The following is a 26,977-nucleotide window of genomic DNA, read 5'->3' as shown; positions in this document are numbered from 1 at the left end:
CTCAGCCTTCGTAAACTTGGTGCCCTCCAGGTGTTTTGGATTACATTTCCCTTCAGCCTCAGCATCATATAGCCACGCTGGCCAAGAGTGATGGGAGTTGTAATCTAGAACACTGCATCAAGCTACAGCAGAGAGATGGGAAGAAGGCTCCTCCAGCAACCTTTTGGGCTTCTTCTTACCCTGATCCGTTTTCCCATTCCAGCTGGTATTTTTAGGAACTCTAACAACTCTGATGCCTGATCTTTTTTTTTCTTTTCTTTTTATATCTATCTATATATTGAAATGCAACATACAGATTACTGAAAAATAGTACCGTAGAATTGTAGAGTTGGAAAGGACCTCAAGGGTCATCTAGTCCAACCCCCTCCAATGCAGGAATCACAGCTAAAGAATCCCTGGATGCCTGATCTTTTTTACCTGGAATCTGCTGCCACAAATTCCTTTGCCTACAAATTGAGAGAAGGCTACCAGTGGCAATTATGCTCTACCTCCATAATTGCTGGGAATCTTAAGTGGGGAGAGTTGCTCTTGAACTCAGGTCCTGCTTGCAGGATTCCAGTTGGGCAATCTGGATGGCCACTGTGGAACAGGATGCTGGACTAGATCGGCCTTTGGCCTGATCAAGCTGAAGGGCTCTCACTCCCCCCACCCACTCCCTTTCAAAATCATTTCATTCACAAGACCTCCACCCCTTCTGAAGTTCCCTCAGGGGCAATTGTGATAGTACCATGGTGCATATGAGTAACAACATTATTACGCTGAGTAGACTTAAGAGACCCCAATATCATCAGGTGTATAAGCAGAGCCTTTACTTCAAGTAATATGGCTGACTTACCTCTTCAGCAACATTCCTATAGCTGCAGATGACCAAATGACAGTAACAAGAAGAATTCCACGCAGACGTAAGGTAATGTAAAAATGTTTTTATTCTAAATTACTTTCACAACAGTGAAAATTAGTGAATCACAATGGTGTTGCACAGTGGTGCCATCCTTTGCTAACCATAGGCCAAGTACAATCAATACATGATTTTTTTGGGGGGGGGGAGAGAGAAAGAATACAAATACAAAAAAAACCAAAAACACAGCAGGGGAAAGGGGAACTCCAGAGGCCATTTCAAACCCGCAAGTAAAATATGACATTCCAGAGGGGAAGCCGTGTTTGTATGTAGAAATCCAAACAGCAGAGTGTTTTTCTGGCACCTTAAAAAGCAGGTTAGACTGCAAAATCTTCTGCCCCCATTAAAGACAACTCCAACAGATGCAGGCAACAGAGGGGGGCTGTAGAGTCCATGAAAGCTTACACGATAATAAACTTGCTGGTCTTTAAGATGCCACAAGACCCTTTGCTGTTTCAGGAAAATATGGAGACTGGACCGTTTGAACATGAAGTATACAACCGGCATGAGCCATTATCAGTGGGACTCACCCCAATCCAGCACCTTCTGCTAGGTACTTTTGTGGTCACCTTGGTTGACAGATCCCCTTCTGCTCAGGTAGCAGCTGGCAAAAATATAATACTCCACATGTTTAAAAGGTCCATCCAAGGCAGTTCAATCTGCTTTAATATTTTAATCCATAACAATTTTCTCTTTCCCAATTGCCACAGATTTTTTTTAAAAAAGAAAAGCTTTACAGCAAACCGTTTAACAAGATTGCTTTCAGAAGGGCAGCTTTAGTTCCATGGTACTCATTTTCATGGACAGTAAAAAGAAGGAAATGCCAGAGATCCCTTATATTCACTTTACCTTATCAACAGTAGGTGGCACCATGTTACTCCCCAACAAAACAAATCTAAGCTATGCAGGTTCTAGGAGGCAGCACAGGTTACAGTCTTTTTTATGTCGCTGACAGGCCCTTGAGCACTTTTTGGAAAACTATTAACAGAAGGATTTTACATTTTTAAAAAAGGGAAACGCTCTTGCTGTGACTACTGGGGATGCAAGGTCAACCATCCCGGTTTCTACTGTGGGAATGGCTGGTTTTTACTATACTATCAGACCTTAGTCAAAAAAAAGAAGCCCCCTTATGCAATTTGTTCTTTTCAGTATTGCTGGCTGTGATTTGTTCAGCAACTCATAAAAAATTGCTGCTACAGAAATTGGGAAAGGAGTAGGGAGAAAAAAACGAGATCAAAAGCATTGCAAAACAAGAGAGAAACCCAGGAGTCTTTGAGAAGAGACCCTTAGATTTACAAGAAAGTGTGAGGTCAGGGAGTGAGGAAGGTTCATTTTTGGTCCTGTGAATCTCCCAGGATTCAGCAGCAACAGTTTTAAAGCAATATACCCAGGCTTCTTCCACTCCTGCAAAGGAATCCCTTGTGTAAGTAGTTCAGATCCATTTAAGTGGGATGCTCTTCCATGTGGGTCCCACTGAAACGAAGAAGACAGCTCCCCCAACCTGGTGCTCTCCTGAGATTTTGGATTACAAATGTGGGGAACCCTTGGCTCTCCAGATGCTGTTGAACAAGAATTCCCATCATCCCTGGCCATTGGTGATATGCATTGTGGCTAAGAGGGGCCGCAGGTCCCCTACTCCTGGACTACAACATATGGAGAGACAAGGCCAGGAAAGGTGGAAACCGGAGCATGGCTCTGATTTGTTTCAATGGGGCTTGTGTAGGAGAGCTTCCTGCTGGCTCATGCTCATGATCAACCCTTCAAAATATTATCTTTGGTCATCTGAAAAAGCTCACGCACTAACTAATGACCCCTTGGAGCTTGAGAACAAGCCCCCAAGTTAGGCTGTTATTCTCACTATGCAGAAACTCTTATGGGGGAAGAACAAAATGCTCAAAAGAAGATTGTCCTCCATTTTCCCCAAACCAACCATTCCAAGAAGTTGGGGGATGGGGAGACGACAATGTTGGATTCATCTCAGGAAGGAGCAAATGAGTGTCGATGACTACAGTAACCAGAACTGTCTATATCCAAATTAAGAGCTGAAAGCTGTTATACAAGTTTTAGGAAAACAACACTGCTTTCATCCATGCGGAAGTGTGCTGTGCAACAAGCCCAGAGGGGACCCCTCTGGTGTCCAACATCCCCACCCCCAGCCCTGAGATGAGTGAACCTGCCCCATCTGGTTCCAGGAAGTTTAGGTATTTTATTCTTTCAGGGTGAGAGAGTCTCTTATCCCTTAACTTGTTTAAATATCCCTGGGAAAAGGTCAGCCAGGGGGGAAGCAGCAGGAAGAGAATACTCCTAAGGTGACCTCACCTGCCGCCTGATGGTCTTCCCAAGTTGTACTCACATAAGAAGACAATTTCCAGGAGCAAGTTGGGTTTCGGTCAATCTATGCAACCGGATTCTGAAGCAGTAGGTCCATTGATCTCCTTCCCTTCAGTGCTGTTGGGTTGCAAGGCTCATCTGAGAAACAGGGCAAGTGTTTCCATGCCTGGCCTTGCCACCCACTCTCCCTCCAGGGCCAGCACCTGGTTTAATGGCTTGGCACATGATTTCAAACAATGCTCCCTCTTGGCATGTGGAGCTCAAAGCTAGGTTCACAGCCTTAGCCAGTTACCTGTTGCGTGACACATGGCTGGACTTTAGAATGCTTTTAAAGAGAGACCTTTAATTCCATTTACTCTGGCGTAATAAGCAAGAGTCCTCCTCCCACTGCAGCAGACATCGGGGCTTGCGGGAGCCCATGAGCTATGGAACCAGACACCGATAGGCTGGCAGTGGGGCACAGAGAAGAAGAAGCAGTCGTCTGTGACCAGTTCGGAGCCTCAGAAACCATGGTACAATACAGGGCAATGTTAAGCGATCAGGAGCCAGAACATGATCACCAGGGCCACAAACAGGAAGAGGCGGGACAGGAACTGTTCGTCCACATACTGGGGAGTCCCTGGAACCGCTGGGAAGACAAAAAGAAAAGGGAACCTCTCTCAGCAAACAAAAACAGTGTATTTCCAGATCCAATAGCAGAAAAGCATGGAATCAGCCGCCATTCTGCATCTTCATTATAAGACTTCCCTAGGCCCTTTCAACTGTCCCAAGTTATCTGAAGGATTGCTTGAACCCATATCAACAATGGCAGCCTTCCTCATTTGCTCACTGCCTCAGTTAGTGAAAATGGCAGGCGTGACAGGGCTTTTTCAGTGGTAGCACCCTGGATCTGCAGTTTGCTGCCTGTCAACATTCAAAAGATCAGCACACTGCAGGCCTATGAAAAGGCTCTGAAGACTCTGTTTCACCAAACGATACATTATATTTTTGCTCTGTGAAATGGATAAACCGGGTTGTTTTGGTTCTGGGTTGTGTATGCGTTTTATTATCACTGGATCATTTCACTTTTATAGTGGCTCAGAATTTGCTGAAAAGCTGTGTTTTGTACTTCTGTTACATTCTGGAAATGTATATTACATAAGCCACCCCGGGGAACTTTGCTCAGAAAGCCAGCCTGTGATTTAAAAAATAATAATAGTGATATCCCCTATTGGGCTGCAGGTGGCGCTGTGGGTTAAACCACAGAGCCTAGGACTTGCCGATCAGAAGGTTGGCGGTTCGAATCCCAACAACGGGGTGAGCTCCTGTTGCTTGGTCCCTGCTCCTGCCAACCTAGCAGTTCAAAAGCATGTCAAAGTGCAAGTAGATAAATAGGTACCGCTCTGGCAGGAAGGTAAACGGCGTTTCCGTGTGCTGCTCAAGGTTCGCCAGAAGTGGCTTAGTCATGCTGGCCACATGACCTGGAAGCTGTACGCCGGCTCCCTCGGCCAATAAAGCGAGATGAGCGCCGCAACCCCAGAGTCGGCCACAACTAGACCTAATGGTCAGGAGTCCCTTTACCTTTACTAGTGATGTCCCCACATCTTGTATTGTTGTGACTCCCTGCATATAGCCAGAGCTAAGAAGGACAAGGCAACAGCCGCAGTGTCCATGAAAAAAGCAGAAAGGTGATCAAGTAAGAATAGTGCGCCTGTCACTGAAAACACCCAGCACATTTCAAGTTGAAAGCGTTGGTTTTAAGAAGTCTCTGTTAGCAAATGGCAGAGTAAAAAATTAATTCTTAAGTAGTACAAACCCACAAGGGTTTTCAGATTTGCTTTCAAATCTTGACATAAGAGACAGGAAATTTAATATATTCGGTGGTGGACATGAAATACATTTACGTCAAAGGCCACCGAAGCCCCAAGTTATGTCAAAGGCTTTGGCTCATGAACAAAGGAGGGGGCCTGCTCAGAATTCAGGGCCACTGAAAGTGACTCAACTGGTTTTACTTCATATAGAGAGCACTCATGCTAATCAGCTTGGAGGCTGTTCCTTACAAACTACCAGTGAGAATCACTTCACGGGTGAACAGCTAAGCAGAAATGTATTGTTCTCACTTTGTACTTCAAAAGCAAAACAAAAATGGAACAGAAGATAAGCAGCACTCATCTGATTGAAGTTTAAAAAACAGAATAGCTTATCTGTATTTAAAGGGTTCTAAACAAATGAAACATCAGGACTTACCCCTGGTTACACAAACAGCAACGTAAGTACAATGGACAAGTGCCAGCTTTTTTTTTATCTGTCAGTCCTATAATTATGGTGAGTGTAACCAATGATTTGCTGGCTTGCTAGGGCTTTTTTTATTCGAAAGTGCTCCTTACCTGGGGGAGGCCGACCGTCGTTTATGTTGAATGCTGTAGCGAATATACCAAAAGGAAATGCCCCAATTCCAAACGACATTTGAAAGCCTCCATCGCCAAACCCAAAACCCTGGAAGCCCTGGGAAGAACCACAAATGGGGGAGGGAATAATGAAAGCTTCCAAGCATGCTAGTTTACGAAGTGAAATGCTGACCTGTTTGCCTTCTCCATGATTTACTATGACTGGCCCCTGGCTGTGTGCCATGATTTACACCCACCCACACCCACACCCACACACTCGCACCTCTCACATGAGCCCAAAGTGTCCCCTCACAGAAGAGCCTGCTCACTGTATCTCTGCACAATTTCCTGCTCTCACCTCTTTCCACTTAGCCTCTGATAGGGAGGAGGGCAACTCTTCATTATCTCTGATTCAGGGACGTCTGGATTGCCCTGTCACTTCTGAGGCAGAGATGCAGCAAGACACCTGCTCTTAGAGACCATTATCTCTTTGCATCTTTATAAATTACAAGGCCTGCCAAGAGAAGCCGCAACACAGGCAGAAACATAGGGCCCCAGCTCCTTTTCTTCTTAACTACACTCTGAAAGGAATCCTTTCTGAGGTGGAGGAGTTTATTTCCAATTTAAATCCAGAAAATAAGTGTGACACACCTATCAAGAATGTGGGAAACATTGCGCCAAGATTACACCAGCCTTCCACAACCAGGAGCCTTCCAGATAGTCTTGAACTACAATTCCCATCAGCCTCAGCATCACATATGCTGGCTGGGGTTGATGGGAGTTGCAGTCCAATGAGAGAACTTGCCACAGCTGAGCCCCTCTTTCTCTTCACGTGGGACAGGCCACATCGCTTGTACTACCAGCTGCTGGCCACCTGATCAGAGACGGGGCATTCTGTGCTGATCCTCAAGGCCATGCCAGTAGAGCAGAATGCAAGCAAGGCCTTTTTGCTCCATCAGTCTTAGTGCTGGCAGCAGCATCTGCTAAAAAGGTGCTCTCAAGTTCAGCTGCTGATTTAATAAGGCACCACCAACTCTGCAGGGAGTGCGGAGAAAAGAAAAAGGCTTCTTAATGACACCCAACAGAGCTGTTTGTTTGAAGCAATGAGGCCCACAGGTAGACCCTGGAGGCTCCAAGCTGCCTTGCATGGAAAAATGCAATTATTTCATCAGGTCAGGTGTGCTCCCCAACTTTATGCTAGGAAATTCTGCAGCCTGTCCAATATCTCTCAACCCCACACAGCCGGCTATTTATAACCCCCATGTCTACACACACTGTATGTTTACACATATCAATCTTCATTCCCCAGTAGCACAGACTTATTGGAGACCAACTATAATCAGAGGCTGTTTACATACACGGTCCCCACAAGCTTTTAAAATCCACATTTTTATAAAATCCTACAAAAAGGAAACATGGTTACTAAGAGCCAGTTTGGTGCAGTGTTTTCAGCATCAAAGTAAGAGACCTTAGGAGGCCAGGGTTCAAACCGTTGTTCAGCCATGAGGCTCACTGAGTGAGCTCTGGCCATTTAATCTCTCTGCTTAACCTACCTCACAGGATTGTTGTGAGGATGAGGAAGAGTGGGACAGCTGATCAGTGCTGTCTTCAAGTCCCACTTTTGGCAGGAATCGGCTTTGTTCAGGACCTCTGGTTGGGAGCTCTCAAGCAGAATCAATCCCAGTGACACTGAATTTAAGAACTGTGCTTGCCAAGAAACTACAGTGGTGCCTCGCAAGACGCGTTTTTTTCGTCTTGCGAAGCAAGCCCATTAGCGGCTTAGTGGATTAGCGCCGTTAGCGGCTTAGCGGATCAGCTGATTAGCGGCTTAGCGGATCAGCTGATAAGCGGCTTAGCGGATCAGCTGATAAGCGGCTTAGCGGCTTGGGGAAAAGGGGGGGGGAGGGAAAAAACCCTGCAGGAACTCGCAAGACATTTTTGTCTTGCGAAGCAAGCCCATAGGAAATTCGTTTTGTGAAGCACCTCCAAAACAGAAAACCCTTTCGTCTAGCGGGTTTTCCGTCTTGCGAGGCATTCATCTTGTGGGGCACCACTGTATTTGGAGCACATTTTAAGGCTTCCAGTTGTTTCTTTGTGGCTGTATTTTTACTTGCTCCACACCTGATGCAATATATTGTGACATGTGAGGCGGATGGGTGTGGCTTGAGGGAAAGCAGCCTCATGGGCCAAATTAGGTCCACGGGCTGGAGGTTCCTGACCACAGGGCTAAAAGAATGTACAAGGGGCCAACAAGTGCCCAGAGGAGAAGGAAAATCATTCTCCAACCCAAGGAAAAGTATGGGAGAGTGGCAGGTCACCCAGTCTACTGTCTCCTGTAGGTTTGCCCTGGCTGGCTGGCTGGGGCTGATAGGAGCTGTAGTCCAAGACATCTGGAAGGCACCAGACAGAACAAGGCTGTTCTGATGCTTTGGCTTAAGCTTGTATGTTGCTGTTCATAGCTCTAAGGGTGAGCAACATGCCTTTTGTCTCATTTGTACTTCTGGGAGATACAGAAGTAACCCCCAAAGGCTGCAAATCGTAGCTTACTCACCCCTCTGTTTTCCGGCTCAGGTCTCTGGCCTTGAGGCCGTGGTGGTGTCTTCTCTCTGCAAGAGACAATTCATTCAGTCAAGCCCAGCCCAGCTATGGTCAACTCTGGGACCTGATGAACACCACCTGGACCCAAGAGTTCCTTTCTTTCCTTCCACTGCATTCCAGACATGGGGGGTGGGGTAGCTGAAGAGTTGTTTCCATGCCTATCTTCCTCTTTAATTGCTGGCCTATGTTGAAACTCTTATCATTATTATTTGAGAGACAGAGAGACAGAGAGTGTTGCATCAGTGTGACCATCACAGACTGTAAGAGGGTGGAGACCTTTCACAATAATGGAATGTAGGAAGCTACTTGACATCAAGTTAGACCATTGCTCCACCTAGCTCACTACGGTCTACTCTGACCGGCAGCAGCTCTTCAGGGTTTAAGGCAGGAAGTATTTCCCCAGCCCTCCCTGGAAAGGCCACTGGGGATTGAACCTGGGACTTTTTGTCTGCAAAGCAGATGTTCTACCACTGAGTGACAGCCCAACACTATACTGAGTCAGTCCACTGACCCATCCAACTCAGTATTGCCTACCCTGACTGACAGCAGATCTCCAGAGTTTCAGGAAGGAATCTTTCCCCAGCTTTAACTGGAAATGCCAAGGGTTGAACCTTTGCATTTGAGACAAGGGGGCAGCAGCTGGGTGATGGAGCTGCAAATGACTATCAGACTTCAATAAGCTGATGATATAATAATAATAATAATAATAATAATAATAATAATATACACCACCCATTTAGCTGGGTTGCCCCAGTCACTCTGAGAGGCTTCCAACGCACATAAAAACATAATCAGACATTAAAAACTTCTTGATACAGGGCTGTTTTCAGATGTCTTCTAAAAGTTGTATAGTCATTTATCTCCTTGACATCTGATGGGAGGGCGTTCCACAGGGAGGGTGCCACTGCCGAGAAGGCTCTCTGCCTGGTTTCCTGTAACCTCACTTCTCACAGTGAAGGAATCACAGAATTGTAGAACTGGAAGGGACCCGAGGCTCATCTAGTCCAGCCCCCTGCCAGGCAGGAATCGAGAACGTTTGATAGTCTAGTATATGAGTCACAACACTTTTCACTGCCACTTTTACAGTTTACAGCAATGCTTCATAGCATAATGAAGTATCTTTTGCACTGATGTTATCAGACTGGTTTCTTTTAAAGAGCAGCTCAAGTTACTTATTCCTACAGATACACATTGCATAATTCTTAACCTCTGCTTCCAGAACTCTGAGTCCAGAAGCACTCAGTACCTTATAAAACCTCAGGATCTCAAATGCATTTTCATGAACAGTGTTGCCCAGTTCTCATGCTCTAATCAGCCTTGTCTATCAGCCTGCAGTGAAGGGGAATAGCAAAGTTCTCGTACACAGGCAAATACTCCAATTCCAGCTCCCATTACTTCCTCAGGTTAATAAATTAAACTAAATAGTTTTAATTGGATTTTGGATTAATGTGCAACTAATTGTTGTTGTTCTCAAATTGACGGTTCTATTATCTTCCTTAGAGGGTTATACAAAGCGCCATTCTGTATAATGCCTTTTTTAATAGTGTAGTACACTAGGGGGCATTGGGGATGAGTTTATGGAACCAAGGGGGTGGCAGCCCCAAAGGGTTTGGGAACCACTGCTACAGACAGTTCAAGCAGGGAGATTTGAAAAGATAAGACTACAGATGGGTGAAGGCTTTGCAGGAATTTGGCAACAATATCACCTAAACACACCACGTTCACTTCTGCAAATCCCACTCCATAAGGGCTTGTGGCTCCCACAAAAGAAAGGCTGTTTTTGTAACACAGGCATGGGGCACCTTTGGCTCTCCTGATGTTGCTGAATTACAACTCCCATCATCCCTGACCACTGGCCATGTTTCCTGCGGGCCAGTGGGAGATGTAGTTCAGCAACACCTGGAAGGCCGCAGGTTCTGCACCCCTACAGCTGTAGGAAATGGCTTCCAACATTCTTACCTGGGGTCCTGCTGTCCGGTGCTGCCCCTTCCGTAAAGTGGGATGACCTTGTCGCGGCTGATACCTGCTTTACATACAGGACACACCTGCCGATTGGGCCTGGTCTCTAACCACTGGAAAGGCAGGAAAGAACAAACAAACCTGAGCAAGAGACTAGAGATGTGCCTTGCATGAAGCACACAGGACTCCCTATTGTGCAATTCCCTTCCTAGAGAGGCTAGTCCGGCTCCTCCTTTATTATCTTTCCATCAGCAAGCCAAAACCTCGCTGTTCAGAAAAGCCTTTGGAAACGAGGTGCAATCAGTATTTTAATGTTGGTTCTGAATGTGATTTATTTTATTTTAAATATGGTTTTTAACTAGTTTGTTTTCATCCCTTTGTGTTTTAGAACGAGGTTTGTAAAATGCTGTAAGTCTCCTTGAATCAAATTTGGGAGAAAGGTGGGATTTAAATACATTAACGAATCAGAATCATAATACCACCACCGAAAGCATATGCTAAGTGTCATCGCATATGCCATTCAAAAAATCTTCTGGGCACAGGGAATCATCTCCACCTCTCTGCCACTGCCAAACATCTTCTCATGCTCTCAGCACTTTGGGACCATTTTTACTGCATGGTTCTGTGGCAGCAATTTCCCAATCTGGTGCCCTTTAGATATTTCACTCTACAACACCTTCATTTCAGCCAGCATGTACTTCAACTCCCCAGCATTGTACAGCTGTGCTGGCGGAGGCTAGTGGGACCTGGAATCTATAGCATCTGGAGGGTCCCAGGCTAACAAAGGCTATTGTGTGGCATGCAGACTCTTCTACCACTTTTGTGGCCTGACCCACACTTTTCCCTTGGCATCCCTTAACATACAACAGGCCACAACTCTTGCCTCAGACCTTTAAGCTGCACACTAACATATAGCCTCTCCCACCCCAGTATTTGGAAGTTGGTGCAGGGCACAGAGATGGAAACTCCTCACTTTTGGCAGTGACAAAAGCGGGTGACACTGACGTAACCTCATTTTCATATTTATACTGACCTACCTTTACAGAGCTGTTGCACCAAGAGAATGTACAAAAGTGCTCTGAACACTCAGCCACCTCGCAGATACTTATTATTTATCTGTGCCATCTCACTGCAACCAATATAAGCTTCCAACAAAGAACAATCACACCCGCAGAAAAAGCTGCAGATTACAAACTATTGCATGCTAATGGTTATTAGCAGATTGGGTTGCCCTAGAGATCTCTGGTGCACAGGCACCATTTAGAAACTGAAAGGGATATTGCACCTTCTCAGTTCCCCCAGAGAGCTGAGGGGTTGACTGAGCAAGAGGAGCTGATGAAAGACAAAGCAAAAGAAAAGCTGCCTTACCTGGTGTAAACAAGGCCAACTGTTCAGAATCCCAGAATGATTTGTTCACAGGGCAGGAGGAGAGCAGCGGTGGAGGCAGGAGGAGAAAAGGGAGAGAGATCAAAATACACTGAGCAAGCAATAGACTGGAATCCAGCCCTGCCGGTTCCACAGTTGTGTATTAAAACAATAATATTTAAGTAAGAAAGCAGCTAGGGGTGGTTTTTTAAGAAAAAATGCTTCACTTCCAGATAATACAATTTGCTTCTCTTCAAGGTAGTACCAAGCCCTATGCAGTTGAGGGAGTTGGATATGGTTAGCCTGGATAAGACTGAGATATGATATGAAAGCCATCTTCAAATATCTAAAGTGCTGTCGCAACGTTGCATGGAAGATGGAGCAAGCTTGCATTATACTGTTCCAGAGGGTGGGACCCGATCCAATGGTTCAAATTACAAGGAAGGTTAGACCAAGTAAACATTAGGTAGAACTTTCTGGCAATAAGGGCTGTTCGACAGTGGAACATGCTCCTTCGGAAGGTGGTGGACTCTCCTTCACTGGAGGTTTTTAAACAGAGGTTGGTGGCAGTCTGTCAGGGGTTCTTTGGCATTCCTGCATTGCACTCAGATGGCAACTGGCCAGCCGGCAGATTTCCCCAGTGCATCAGAAATTGCTGTTCATGCATTATTTTATTTTAAGTAATGATAGGAATGGAGGGAGAAGGAAAATCTGGCTTATACAGCTGTCCTGGGCACACACTCTGAAATGGGCAGGAGGCAGAGGGGTGGAGAGAACCATCCAAACTTTACCTAGACACAGCTGAGCTTTACATTCAAGCAGCCTCAGAAAAAGAAAAACCCAACACAGTGAAACTGGAGTATGCAAATGGAGCATGAACTAACAGGACCACACGAGAGTATTTTGGGCTGAAAATTGTTTCCCCACAGACGTGGCAGCATCTAGAACTGGCTTCCCACCAGCGCTGTGGAAAAGCAAGCCAAAGGCCTTCTTCAACCTGGCGTCCCCTCCATATGACAACTTTGCCAGTGTTCAGGGACAATGGAAGTTATGTTCCCAATAAGAACAAGAATAATGATGATGATGATTTTTCCATAGCCGCTTTGTCTTATGGCCGATTTTATCATACGTGTTTGAATACATATTCATTCATCACTTAAGGCATTCTATATTAAACAGTTTATACATTCACAATCAAATATGTAAAACAGCAAAACTGCACTAATGCCAGTCCCCAGGCTCTGCCACCCTCAAGGTTTACCACAGCACTGAGGGCAGGGCTCTCTAGGTAAAGGTGTGGCACTAGGAAAGCAGATCTTACAGCGGCTCTCATGGAGTTCCATGAACAAGTGCATCCCAGACCACAGCAGGAGCCTGATCCTAGCACACCTGCCATCACTGTGCCCACAACTGTACCCCTTTCATACACCCTCATGGGATTAAATGGCTGCCATTCATTCCTATGGGAAGAAAGCAAAGAGCCGCATGGGGGGAACTGAACTTCACAACTAACACCTGGCTTGCAGGGGCACTGCCAAGGAGAGAGATGAGTGAGGGGCACACACAGGGGTGGGAGTGGAGAAGCAGCATTTGTTTGAGGGTTTTTTTAAAAAAAAAACCCCACACAAACTTTTCTAACATTTATGTAGGCAACTCAAGCGCTTGGCGTAGAAAGCAGATGGACAACTGGCCAAGAGCACCAGGATACTGACCAGAAGAGGTGCCCGCATAGGCTGATCACAGCATCCTTGGCCGTATCCAAACAGATGTTGCACTCGAAAGTGCTGTCCTGGCTTGCCCCGTCCCCGCTGCTGCTGTTGCCACTGGTCCCGCCAGCATTGTTGCTTTCGGTGGAGGTAGAAGCTGCTGGCCCTTTGCTGGCCATTCTTGTCACACCCAGTCAGGAAATTTTTAATGCAATTGAACTCTGAGAAAGAAAGAAAGAAAGAAAGAAAGAAAGAAAGAAAGAAAGAGAATATTTAGGGGACGCCATTATATTATTTCCCTAATCCAGACCCAAGGAGGAGATGGTGGCACTACCGTATGTCTCCAACCTGGCATCCTCCACAGATTTTAGAGTAAAGCTGGGCTGGCTGGTGCTGAAGTACAAAACACCTGGAGGGCACCAGATTGAGGAAAATAATACTCTATAGCGTTTATTTTTGCAGTGAAAGCCCTCAGGCCATTTTTTTATCGTAGTCCAGAGAAATCTTGGGCAAGCTGAGCAACAACCTGGTTTTAATATACCCTCATGACTGGCACTGATGGGACCAGAGCAATCTCTAGGCCTCCCAGTGAGTTCCCTGCTTGTTTCTTTTAACCAAGCCCTACAACATTTAGCATAGCAGTTTACAAACACTCCCTGAAATTCAGTCCACGATAATATTAATACATCCAAAGCCTTTTTTGGTTTTTAAATTCATGGCACTTCCCAGTGGGCTTGGCACAGCTAAGGCTGAGGATGGGTTTAACAAAGATGCATGGATGCACAGCAGAACACTTTTGAGAATGAAACAGAATATGCTAAAAAAACCAAACTTTTTTTAAGAGGCTTCTTTCTCAATTTGTATTCATTCAATTAATCTTAAGATTCTTCATTTCCAACTTAACAAAATCCACAGACGAGCCACCATATGTCTACAACTCAGGGTGTAAAAGCAATATACTGGCCCACTTATTGCAACAACATCCACCCTAACATTCAATTCAAAAGCTAAAAACAAGCACCAACAATTAGCAAAGACAAAACCATTGATTTCATTTGGCAGCTCCATGTTTTATGCATGAAAAAAATGACAGCAATTTAAACTGAGGAATCATTTACTCTTTAACCAACTACTCAATGAATTTATTAAAATTCAAAGGTATCAAAGAAAACACAACCTGGAATTTAACAAACAGGACCCCCCCCCCCACTCATTGTTCAAAGAAAGGTTCTTCCTCTCATTCCTGCCACGTCAACAAACCAGAACCTATAAAGCCTCACAAATTAAACATGGGTGTTCTTGAAAACTCAACTCACCAATTATAATTTATCTGCTGGCAAATGACTAATCAATCTTTCATAGATTACCCTACTAATTAAAGCTTACAGCACTTGTAAAACCCAGCAGTGTGTAAGCAGCTGAGAAGTCCACTTCTTACACAAGGGGACCCCCGTCTTAATACACTATGCGGCTCTTCCAAAAACAGAATACCCTCCCTGCTATCTTATCATTTTGCCTCGCTTACCTGTAGCGAATTCAGCCCCTCTCTGCTTCCTTTCCTTGCAAAAACACCAAAGGAGAAAGCACAAGTACTGAACCGGGACCTTATCCGCATCGCCACTTGGCTCCTGTGAAATGGTGCTTTTTGCATAGGGGAACGCAGCTCCACAGTGGGTCCAGAGCAGCTTAATGCCCACATCACCAGAACTTGGCAAGTGGGAAAGAGGAGGCACCTATTTCAACAGAACTCTTTTCATTCAGTTACATCATTTTGCAGGGGGCTCCCAAAGGGCAGCCTTGCAATCAGCTAGCAAGCTTTAATAGATGCAGCTTCTGAGCTCTACAGATTTTTCAGTAGTTCAGCCACTGCTAGTAAAATCATGCATGCATTTCAAATGAAAAACAGTGGCAAAACACACACACACCTTTATTAAGCCAGGCACTTCTCATGAAACATTAAGCTGCAAGCTTATGAACGTTCTAGTGGTTTCCTGCTTTGGAGAAAAGTTATCTAATCTGGACGTTACCCATTTATATAGTTGTCTGCACCTAGGATATACATACACCTTGCTTTATATGTTGACTTCTCAAGGCTCTATTTCCCATTCTACTATACTGCCTTGGACCTTTGCTCCAGTTTTGCAATTCTCAGCCATCCTGAGCCTTCAAGCCACTTTGACAGAACAATCCTATCTATGCTTATTTGGAAGTAACCCCAGTTTGTTCAATGGACTTACTCCATAATAAATATGTTTAGGATTTTTATTTAAATAGTCTTTAAATAAAATATTGTATAAGCATTGTAACAAAGTCTGGTCATCTGTGACCACAAATTTTTTTGGATTAATTATGCACAGATCACTAGAAGCAAACAAGCTAACATCAAAAACAAAACAAAATCAATGCCTGTGGAATAGGGTTGGAAAAATATCAGGTGGTCACTCATCCAGGCAGCTAAAATTCGTATTTTGACACACATGATTTTTCAAATATTTCTTTGTCTCTTTGCAGGGCTGAACATTAGGGGCCCAAAGCATTTTTTCCAGACCAGGTGATTAACTGGATAACTTTGGGAAGGGCTGCCCAGATCACCTCAATATGATCTGCTGCACAGATGTTCATTTCGTTTCACGCTCTTAACATACTAGTTCCTAAGAAAATAAAAAAAATGTCCAGTAGCACCTTAGAGACCAACTAAGTTTGTTCTTGGTATAAGCTTTCATGTGCACATGAAAGCTTATACCAAGAACAAACTTAGTTGGTCTCTAAGGTGCCACTGGATAATTCGTTTATTTTTTTATATATTTCGACTGCGTCAGACCAACACGGCTACCTACCTGAATCTAGTTCCTAAGAAAACATTTAGCATGCATTATTCCTTTATTCTGGAAAAAATATATATCCAATTTAATCTGTTAGATCATGCATGTAAATTATCTCCATGTCTGGAATAGTTCTGCATTAATACATTTATAGTAAAGTCTTTTGACTTCACCCTTAAAGGCACACTCCTCCATTGTCTCCCGAGCCAGATGGATTCCAGAAACAACAAAGTATGGTCTATATCTGCACATGCCCAAGCATGGTGGTGGTTGTTGTTTTAAAAAGGCAACCACCATCCTATGTAACTACTTGGGAGTAAACCCTGCTGAACTCAATGACACTTACTTTTGGGAAAATATTTGTGCCATGTAACTGAGACACACAAAGGCCATTCTTGAAAATGAATAGAGGAACAACATCAGAAAATTCCACAAGTCAAATGCAGCTTCTACCAACAGTCTTTGCAAAATGCTCTGGTTTTGAATGGGTAAAAAATGAAGAAACCCAAAGGAACAAATCACCAGCACTTACACAGAATTTATAAACAATCTTAACAATGAACAACACTAATTGAATGGAATTAAGTAAGACCAGTTCACTCAATATTTTTCATGTATCAGTTAAGAGTCTTGCACCATGCCTGCACCAAGACGTAAAGGCCTGGGGCGACCCGAGAGATTCAAGATAACAGCAAATTTTTGACTATACGACCTGATACAGGGGGAAATGGGAGTCTTTGGGGAACACACAAAAAACAAGCCTTTTAAAAGTTTAGAACTGAAAGCTATGGCTACATGCTATTAAAAAGCATACTGACAGCAATCCTGGCTTGGTTACATTTTGCTGGATATATTGCTAGTCTTTTAATGTTGTAATCTGTTCATTACAAGAAGAGGGTTCATTTTCCGAGCTGCTACTCTATTCTATTTTATTTCAGAATTTATTAGCCACTCTACAATCAGAGAATACCCAAGTGATGCACAGGAATTGAATATAAAACCCAAGAGGGAAAACTGCAGGAAAAAACACTTCAGTCCGATAACATGGAAGTCTACACACTATTCTGAATCCCAAACTCTTTGGTTTTGTTAGGCCTCTCTGTAACTGATCACCACAGGAATGCAGTGAGTGGGGAGGGGCACCTCTCTTCCTCACTCTGCACTACAAGGCAAGAAGTACATTTTAAAGTTTAAAAAGTAAAAGAGGTAGTGTGCTGGGCTGTTGGTTCATCTAGTCCAGTATCCTGCTTTCAAACATGGTCACCTTAGTGCTTTAAGAAAGGACATGAAGGTGTGTACTTTCCTAAATACCAGTAAAGTTTATTTTTTAAAAGAACTTGAAGTTGACAGCTCATCCCCCATACCCTATAGCAACTGATATTCAGAGGTAGATACTGTCCCTGAACATGAACATTTGCTACCATGGCCAATAAATGTCTGCAGACCCCTCCTCCTCCTTGAATGCATCAAATCTTGCAATTCCTGTTGCAGACCATTTACAATCACAGAAATAAGGAGGGTCCAAAAAGAATACATCTCGGGTGTGAAGATTTTGTGTGAGTTTTAATCTGTTTTTAGTTTTTCAATGGTTTTATTTTTAAATGTTTTAAGCAATTGTTTTTAACAATCATTTATATATGGAGAGAAAGAGAGTAAACTGCTTTGAGGCATTTCCCCCCTTTTTTTTACAATCAAACAGTATACAGATTCTATAAAATAAATAAAAGCCACAGTGCAAACATGCCAAGTCTTCAGCATAAGACCGCCAGTATACCACAGCAGCTACAGTGTTGGACCAGGACCTGGGAGAGAGACTAGGGTTCAAATCCCACCACAGCCATGAAGCTCACTGGGAGACCTTGGGCCAGTCACTGTCTCTCTAGTCCTAACCTACCTCACAAGGTTCTTATGAGGATAAAATGGACAAGGGGAGGAACATGCCAGACACTTAGAGCTCCTTGGAGAAAAGGTAGGATATAATAAATAATAGCAATACAGTGGTGCCTCGGGTTACAGACACTTCAGGTTACAGACTCCGCTAACCCAGAAATAGTACCTCGGGTTAAGAACTTTGTTTCAGGATGAGAACAGAAATCGTGTGGTGGTGGCGGGAGGCCCCTTTAGCTAAAGTCGTACCTCAGGTTAAGAATAATTTCAGGTTAAGAACGGACTTCCAGAACGAATTAAGTTCTTAACCCGAGGTACCACTGTAATAATGTTGGGGAAAATAAGGTTCTGTTCGGCTACAACAACAACAACAACAACAACGTTGGGGGAAATAAGGCTGTATTCGGCTATCCTACCACTGATAGGCTCTCCCTCCCTACCCAGCTGGATTGGGCCAAGCTGGGATCCATGGAGATCCCAGTACAGTGGTACCTCGGGTTACATACGCTTCAGGTTACATACACTTCAGGTTACAGACTCCTCTAACCCAGAAATATTACCTTGGGTTAAGAACTTTGCTTCAGGATGAGAACAGAAATCGTGCTCCAGCAGCAGGAGGCCCCATTAGCTAAAGTGGTGCTTCAGGTTAAGAACGGACCTCCGGAACGAATTATGTACTTAACCCGAGGTACCACTGTATTCCGTTTCCAACAGCGGTCCGCCAGACGAGCCCCCCCCCCCGACTTTACATGAGGGGATTATGAAAGGCAACATACTGAGCCTGACCAGCAGCCTCGACCCCCAGACCCCCCACCCCCCAGAGAGCAGGAGGCACCTGCTCCCAAGACGGGAATTCTCTCCTGACAGGCCCCCGGCCCGGCCAAGGTCAAGCTCCCCCTTCGCCGACCTTGGGGGGCCTCCCCCTTTGCCTCCCGCGGGGCTCTCACCGGAGTCGGCGCGGGCTCCTGCGGCGGGCGCCTTCCGCCGCTCGCGGCCCTTCGCTCTCTCGAACTCCACCTCCGCCCGAACGGCAACTGTCACCTGATTTCTTCCCCCAGCCGGAAGCCCGGCCCCACAACAGGAAAGGGGGTCCCTTATCCCAAGGGCACACGCCGTCCCCCGGCGCGAGGGTTCTCCCTGCTGCCCCGGAGGCAGCCGCGACAAAGGTTCCGCCTGCCAAAAGGCCCGCCGCTCTACGGAGGCGGCTGTTTCCTCGGAGCCCGGGCCTAGCTCTGTGAGAAAGGTGGGGCCGAGCCCAGGGCCACGTCACTTTAATGTATGGAAATAGACGACGAGGAGGAGAATGAAGGATTCATGACACGGTGTGGCAGCACTTGCACTTTGGAACTCCCTGCCTCTTGATGAGCCGCTGCTGTTGCTTCGGACGCCTGCTATACATTTTGTTTGGGCAAGCCTGTCCTTAGCAGCGTAAGAGCAACACAGCATGCCATGGAACGTGCCATGTTATAGTAATATCATTAAACTAATAAATGGGTGAGACAAATATTGAAATTTATGTGTAGCCAAAAAGTCTGCGAAGTTGAGATGACATATGCAAGACATGTGATGAGGCGCCTCAGGCCAGTGGAGAAAAGCAGTGTCAGTATGGAAACCTTACAAATTCAAAAGACTGAGGAGAATGTCACCTATGTGATGGATGGACGATCTAAAGCTAACAGCAGGGTTTATATATAACATAAATTAAGCCAAAACCGCCTTTCTTTGTTATTCTTCTTATCACTCTCTGACGGTGAATTAAGTGTTCTGTGTTCTGTATTCCACACATATGCTGACCAGCCCAAGGAAGACATTTAGGGTGGTTTTCTCCATTCAACAGTTTTGGACTACAACTCCCATCAGCCCCAGCCAGAACAGTAATGCTCCAATCGGAGCCAGCATCATCTGGCTATGCTAATGGGAGTTGTAGTCCAATTCCGAGGGCACCGGGCTAGGGATGGGCTGAGCCATGAGGTCTGGACCACAGCCCCCAGGATGCACTGCGACCGGTGGGGATTTCCATCATGTCGGCTACCAGGAGAGCGAGCAGCAGCAGCAGCAGCAGCGAGGAGGAGGAGGATTTGGGGCGCCTCCGGGAGGCTGCCTGGGATCCGGTGCTGCAGCGAGCAGCAGCAGCGGCCCTGCTGGTGCCCAAAGGCGGTAGGGAGAGCCCTTAGCGGCAGGCCTGGCAGCACCTTCCTCTCACTAGATAGAAACTTTAGCCATCCCAAAAAAGCCCTGCAGAAAATCTTTTTGTGTGTGTGCCAGAAATAGGGCTGTATCCAGTTGATCTCTTAAAACCAGGAATGGGCAACCTGCAGCTTCCTTGGACTGCAACCCCTGTCATCCCTGGCTGGGGCTGATAGGGGCTGGGCGCTCCAAAAGCCAACGGCCACATATACCTGCCTTAGACTTACGGATGGATAAGAAGCCTTTAAAGTCAATTGAAGATTGGCTCGAGGCACGTGACTCAGAACAATGATCCACAAAGGTTTTGATGCTTTTTTGCAGCACCAACAAAAATCTGTCAGGAATCAATCTTTTAGTGTAGCAGCACCTACACTTTGGAACATCACTGTATTCTTACTCTTCGACACCTGCTAAGAACATTTTCATTTAGGCAAGCCTACCTCAATATCTTGAACGCTGATGTGTTTTTAGTTTGTTGCTGGTTTTAATTTTTTTAATAATTGCTTTTGCTAATAATTTTATTGCATTATTCTTTTTGTAAGCTGCTTTTGTAAAGGGCTCTCTAATGAATTTGAACTAACTTCACTTTCATGTTGGGCCTAATTGTTAACTTTTTGCAGGTAACTTTAAGAAGAGCAAGTTGCCATCCGCTGAACCTAGCATCAGGTAACTTTGCTTTTTTGAAAGTTTACTGAGCGTTGTGTTCTGTTCTACTAGAAACAAAAATTTGAGCTACATAGCCATAAGAATCATGTGGTACATTTGGCCTGCCTCCTTATGTGAAGGTTTGGTTCTAGGGGTCTGCACACAAAGGCAAAATTGTGCAAAGTCAAGAACCCCCAGTAATAAAGTTTTTATTGAGGATAAAGAAATATAATAAATGTAATACTATCATAAAACACCCAGAACAAGGGAACACTCGATTCTACAACCTTTTCCATTCTTTTTGACATGTTTTAGCCCCAAGAGGCTCTCACCAGGCATGCTAGTCTAAATGCATCCCTGAGTCCTCTGCCTGAAAGCTGGTCATAATTCTAGGTTTAATTATGCTTTTCTCCAATTTACCCAGCACAGGGGTAGCATAGCAGGACTGTACTTACCTGGATCTTAAACAAAAACAAAAAAACCTAGGTGAGTTATAAGTCTGTTTCTCATACCTCCATGTCATGTATTGGACAACCTGAATTGGTGCCAAATGTTTATATAAGATATTTGGTCTCTCTGCTTGGCATTCTCACTGAGGCCATAACCCAGGTCTTTCATACTGCACATCCCTCTGGCTGGCTCATTACAGTTTTCAGGGTCTGATTCCAGCTTCTTCTTTTCAAGGCAAAGGGAACTGTTTGCTACAAACTTCCAAGATAATTTAGTAGTTTGTTCTCTTTAAACAGAGAGAAGGTCTCCGATTACGGGCAAGATGGGAATGAGCTACAGACCACTCCAGAATTCCGAGCTCATGTTGCAAAGAAATTGGGAGCAATTTTGGACAGGTATATGTTCTCAAAGGTGTGACATTGACGCTCCTTGAGCCCTTCCCTCAGAGAAAAGAGGGTTCATATTTTTTGGAGAGTTCTAAGTAGAAATTGCTTTGGTGCAGGAATTCTTAAGGACACATCCAGTGCTCCAGATTAAAGGCAGATGGTAAAGCACTGGCATAGCATGAGCATGAGTTTTTAAAACCATTTTCAAAGCCAGCCCCAAGTTTAATGCACTTCAGTCATCGAGGTCATGGATAACTAGCATATTAAGGAACAAATAAAAAGCTTTTTGAAAAAAATAAAAAAGCAACTTTGTAAAATTAAATAAAAGCACCTGTCTTAGAACATAAACTCCTGTCTTTTTTTACTTTTGTTTGATTGAGGAAGGGAGGGGCAGGTCATGCAATCACAGGCATGCTAAAATCCTGGACTAAAAAATTACTTCCACTCCAGGTGAGAGGGAAAAATAGCTATGAAAGAATCCAGGAAGTTCCATCTCTGGGCAGCTGTCACTACATCTAGAATTTACTGTCTCTGTGGGTATTATTGCTGCTTCCTGGTCAATCCTAGCTGACTGCAACAGGGAGTTTCCCCATAACAGGTGGGTGGAATAATGCCTGCACATTTCAGCTCTGGTTTTACAATCACAGAATTACAAAACTGGAAGGGATCCAAAAGGACATCTAGTCCAACCCCCTACAATGCAGGAATCAGAGCTAAAGACTTGCCTCTTTAAAAACAAAAACAAAAAACAACAACAAATCCGTTTATTGTGAGGACCATGCCTGTGCACAAAAATCAACAAAACAAAAAACAAGCATGATAATGAAAACTGGGAATCTGGGCTGGCAAATGATTACCAGATTGTCTGGCCAAATCCCAGGGAACCAATGAGTCTCCTAGGCTTGCTGTATCATTTGTGTCATGCCAGTATTTTAACATGACCCCTGGTTTCCCTTATCGTTGTGCAAATGTAATTCTTTCTTTTAGCTCCATTACTATTTTGAAGCATTCTCCAGGACCTGCACAGGACAATCTGCAGTCCTCAGAGACTGAAGACGATGGTGAGTGGGTTCTCTGCATAATCTAAAATGCTTTATACCAACTTAAGTGTTGCTTTGATTCTGTGTGTATATGCATTCTAAACTTGCTGTGTCAGGAACTCTGGAGTTTGAAGCAAGGACCTTGGGGCCTGAGGCTGTGTATCCTCAAACCTCAAATATTTTATTGTTAGGTTCTTGTGTTTATTAGTCACATTTTTGTAGTTGGGTGTCTCAAAGCAACTTCCACAATAAAAACAGAAAGAACTAATACATTAAAACCAGGTAGAAAAACAAGAATACCCCCAACTAAAATACTAACCCAGCAATATATTTTAAAAGAACAAGTCCTTTCCTGCCCCACTTAAAGGATGAGCACAAATCTCGTTAAGTACCTTCCCAATCAAAAATTAAAAAGGCTTGGTAAACTAGTGTCTTCTTGCCTGTTGCCTAAAAACAGACAACAATGGCACCAGGCATTCTTCCCTGGTAAGACCATTACAAAGGTAGGGAGCCACCACTGAAAAGGCCTGTTCTGTGCCACCACCCTCCATGCCACAGAAGACTTGGCCTCTGATGGCAAACACAGTACTCTGTGGGACACACTTCAGGCACAGTAAGGGATAGGTATTTGCAACACCAGGCTCTCAGATTGACAGGCAGTATGAAGCCCCTGGTTTGTTGAGGCATGGTAGAATTCTGAGAAGCCATATCTGCTGCCCTGCTGGTCAACAGAGCAAGGCCCACTTGCGCTCCCAGCCTCTCGCTCCAATACAGTGGTACCTCTGGATGCGAACGGGATCCGTTCCGGAGCCTCGTTCACATCATGAGCAGAACGCAACCCACGTCTGCGCGTCTGCAGGTCGCAATTTGCCACTTCTGTGCATGCGCATGACGTCATTTTGAGTGTCTGCACTTGCATGAGCGGCGAAGCACAGAAGTAACCCATTCCATTACTTCCGGGTCACCACAGAACGCAACGTGAAAACGCTCAACCTGAAGTATCTTTAACCCGAGGTATGACTGTAGTCTTTATTATTATTTTTATTAATTATTAACTTTATATACTGTCTTTCATCCAAAGATCACAGGGCAGCTCACAGCACAAAAATACAAAACGAAAACACAAAATGCCTTGTTGAGTTGGAGAACTTGCACTCCTACCTGCCCTTTGCATATGTGGTCCTGGTCTGACTCCAACACAGAGGGTACCCTAATAACTTCCCCACTTTTCTTCCAATGTCTTAGGCTTCCGCCTCTTCTCCTCATCAGTGCCAGGAGACTGTGGGGAGCCAGAACCTCAGGCTGCGGGAAGGCGGCAGCAGCGGTACTGCAGCTCCAGGTGAGATGCTGCTCTGGCAGGTGTGCATGACAGAGGTGGAACTGGCCAGCTGGGCAGCTGGCTTGGAGGCTGCAGCTGATGGCAGGACTCATCTCTGATGGGGAGGTCCAGCATTTTACAGATGTTGCAGCAGGGGGTGGGGATCCCAGGCCGCCCACCACGCTGTGTCCGACCCTTGCGATGCTCCCAAGGCTACCCCCTCCCTTCCCCAGCACTTGGGATTCCCAGTTGTGTCGATAGTGATTACCATATTTTTTGCTCTATAAGACTCACATTTTCCCTCCTAAAAAGTAAGGGGAAATGTGTGGGTGTCTTATGGAGCGAATGAAGGCTGCGCAGCTATCCCAGAAGCCACAACAACAAGAGGGATTGCTGCTTTCACTGTGCAGCGATCCCTCTTGCTTTTCTGGCTTCTGAGATTCAGAATATATTTTTTTCTTGTTTTCCTCCTCCAAAAACTAGGTGCGCCTTGTGGCCTGGTGCGTCTTATAGAGCGAAAAATACGGTAATTTATAATAAGCATGGCTAGTAGTCATCCATACCCCTCTTCTCCGTGAATTGGTCTGATCCTCTTTTTAAAGCCATCTTAAATTGGTGGCTGCTGCAGCATATTGCATGAGCGAATTCCAAGGTTTTAACTCTACCACCATTTTGCCTGTAACTTTCCAGCGAGCCGGACAGTGACGAAGAATGGCAGAGGTGCCAGGAAGCCACGGTGACAGCAGCAGACATCCTGAAACATAGCGGCCTCCCAGCGGCGCTCCAGAATTCCAGCCAGGACCACCACTGCCCGGCCACAGAGCCCAGCCAGAAGAAGAAGAGGAGGAAAAAGAAGGCAAAAATGAATGGAGAGAACAGCAATGAGCAGGAGGCCAGAGAAGGAGCACATCATGGGACTGAAGGGCCCTCGGGCTTCGATGGAGCAAGCAGGAGAGGAGAGAACGCAAGTACGGAGGATATGGCAGTGATGAAGAAGAGGAAGAAGAAAACGAAAAAGAGGAAAGTGGAAATAAGGATGGAGTGATGTTTTACTGATACTTGTTACTAGGAAGAGTTACCTGATGTGGCTCTTGATTGGCCTGGCCTGCATTTAAGGAAACACAGTTGTTGAATTTTATATTTTACGGAATCAAAGAGCTTAGTTTGGCACTCCCTGCCCCGAGGGATACCCTGTAAAAACGCAGGGGAAGCTCCCCATGTTACAGAGGATGAGGACTGCTTACTGGACTGCTTAGGTGGGCAGTGGGTGGATAAGACATCCGTGGATGACTCTCCTGGGTCCCATCTTTTTTTCTTGGGCCTGTGCAGCTTGTGACCTCCCAGGCTGCCCACTAGCCATGGATCCAGTTCTCCCAAGTGCTCGACAACTCTTTCAACTTTTATATTCTCAAGCCACAAAACCAAGAGGTTCATTGGGGCCCCTGCTAAGCTCAGCTGCCCTATGTGACCAGTGGGCTATGATCAACTTGGTGGGCAGGCTGAACAGAAGTCGTCGTCATCAAACACTGATAATGGCAGTGGATGGGTGCCTTCCTGCCAGGCATGTCACAGTTTGATGCAGACTGATTCCATCTCCCCTGTAATGTTGTCTCAGGGATATTTCTTTTTAAAAATAATAATAATAATTTTTAATGATTTTCTTTTTCTCATAACAAATATCCAATATCAATAACATTCATTTTCCAATTTCCCCCCTCCCTATTGACTTTCCTTGGCTTCGATTTCTGGTTTATTACGTCAAATGTTACATTCTGCTGTTTGTATATAGTACTATGTTGTCACATTATTAAATTTCTTGTTCTCTGTAAATAAAGTTGTAAATGTTTATTTAAATCCTGCCAGTGGGTCCTTTTTTTGTTGTTTCTGCAAATATGTTGTAAAAGGTACCCACTCTTTTTCAAAATCACTATTGTCCTTTTTACGCAGTTTATCCGTTAACTTTGCCAACTCTGCATAATTCATCAGCTTTTCTTGCCATTGTTCTTTTGATGGTATTTCTCCAGTCTTCCAGTTTTGTGCTATTAAGAATCTTGCTGCTGTTGTAGCATACATGAATAATGTCCGTTTTTCTTTCGGCAGCTCTTGTCCTAAAATACCTAACAGAAAAGCTTCTGGTTTTTTACGAATGTTATTTTAAACATTTTTTTCAATTCATTGTATATCATTTCCCATTTTTAAAAAGTAATCTTACAATCCCACCACATATGGTAAAATGTACCTTCCCCTTCTGTACATCTCCAACAGTTCTTTTGTTCTGTTTTATACATTTTTTGCTAATTTTGTTGGTGTCACATACCACCTATACATCATCTTCATATAGTTCTCTTTCAACAATATACAATCCGTAAATTTCAAATTCACTTTCCAAAGCCTTATCCAATCCTCAAATTGTATATTGTGACCTATATCCTGTGCCCACTTAATCATTACTGATTTAACTTCTTCATCTTTAGTTTCCCATTCCAAAAGTATATTATATGCCTTCTTTAATAATCTATAACATCCTTTAAGAATTTGGAAACTCTGTAAGTGAATCCTCCATTGTTATCCTCTTTGAAGATTTCATTGTAATTGTCTGCGGGTCTCAGGGATATTTCTGAACATGAGCTCCATGGTGTAATTTTGTCTGCAGATGCCCGGCATTCAGAAGCGGCTACTTCAGCTTCTGGTGATGAAATGACTGCTGAAAATGTCCTTGCTCAAGGGCCATCAGAAGGGCATGCACAGCTGAGTTCACAAATGTTTCTGACGTTCCAGTTAGTGTCTGCTGCAGCTACAGTTTTGCTGTAGCACGTACAGAATGGTTGAACCCTATGCACAATTAACTTGTGGGATTTCAGCTGCTTGCAGTTAACCTTGCGCGGGAAAGGAGTTTTAGCTCTCTGCCTTGCTAGAGGGGCAAGACCCACTGAGCACGCCGGTTCTCGGATGCTGTTGTGAGATCTCGTGGGGCTGTCAAAAGTTCCCATGAGATCTCACATGACCATCCCTGGCCTTC

The 26,977-nt window shown here is 44.7% G+C and overlaps 2 protein-coding genes across 3 annotated transcripts; one reads left to right on the top strand and one right to left on the bottom strand.

The window, feature by feature from the left end:
- Positions 1-908: 908 nt before the first annotated feature.
- Positions 909-19,322, bottom strand: RNF185 (ring finger protein 185). Of its 2 annotated transcripts, none has more exons than XM_083717771.1 (7): positions 18,880-19,322; positions 13,230-13,444; positions 11,521-11,539; positions 10,153-10,265; positions 8,147-8,201; positions 5,596-5,713; positions 909-3,857 (listed from the first exon to the last, which is right to left on the bottom strand). In XM_083717771.1, the coding sequence occupies exons 2-7, from the start codon at positions 13,400-13,402 to the stop codon at positions 3,760-3,762; spliced, it is 576 nt and encodes a 191-aa protein (XP_083573897.1). In that variant the 5' UTR covers positions 13,403-13,444; positions 18,880-19,322; the 3' UTR covers positions 909-3,759. The 2 variants fall into 2 exon arrangements, with proteins under 2 accessions (XP_083573897.1, XP_083573898.1); XM_083717772.1 differs by lacking the exon at positions 18,880-19,322 and adding an exon at positions 16,392-16,516.
- A 337-nt stretch (positions 19,323-19,659) lies between these two features.
- On the top strand, positions 19,660-25,812 carry LOC310834183 (protein CUSTOS). The gene is made up of 6 exons (XM_083717663.1): positions 19,660-20,089; positions 20,740-20,785; positions 21,511-21,609; positions 22,588-22,661; positions 23,886-23,979; positions 24,649-25,812. The coding sequence occupies exons 1-6, from the start codon at positions 19,954-19,956 to the stop codon at positions 25,001-25,003; spliced, it is 804 nt and encodes a 267-aa protein (XP_083573789.1). The 5' UTR covers positions 19,660-19,953; the 3' UTR covers positions 25,004-25,812.
- Positions 25,813-26,977: the final 1,165 nt, after the last annotated feature.

The sequence above is a fragment of the Podarcis gaigeae genome (assembly GCF_964106915.1).
Source record: "Podarcis gaigeae genome assembly, chromosome: 16".
Lineage (NCBI taxonomy): Eukaryota > Metazoa > Chordata > Lepidosauria > Squamata > Lacertidae > Podarcis > Podarcis gaigeae.
The sequence above is the reverse complement of the archived record's forward strand: the minus strand, read 5'-3'. Positions and strand labels throughout refer to the sequence as shown.

Coding starts and splice junctions, on each gene's coding strand:
- RNF185 (XM_083717771.1), bottom strand. CDS start 13,402: ATGGCCAGCAAAGGGCCAGCAGCTTCTACCTCCACCGAAAGCAACAAT. Junction 8,202..10,152: donor ACCGGACAGCAGGACCCCAG/GTAAGAATGTTG, acceptor TGTCTCTTGCAG/AGAGAAGACACCACCACGGC. Junction 5,714..8,146: donor CTGAGCCGGAAAACAGAGGG/GTGAGTAAGCTA, acceptor GGTTCTTCCCAG/GGCTTCCAGGGTTTTGGGTT.
- LOC310834183 (XM_083717663.1), top strand. CDS start 19,954: ATGTCGGCTACCAGGAGAGCGAGCAGCAGCAGCAGCAGCAGCGAGGAG. Junction 20,786..21,510: donor TCCGCTGAACCTAGCATCAG/GTAACTTTGCTT, acceptor CTCTTTAAACAG/AGAGAAGGTCTCCGATTACG. Junction 21,610..22,587: donor TTGGGAGCAATTTTGGACAG/GTATATGTTCTC, acceptor TCTTTCTTTTAG/CTCCATTACTATTTTGAAGC.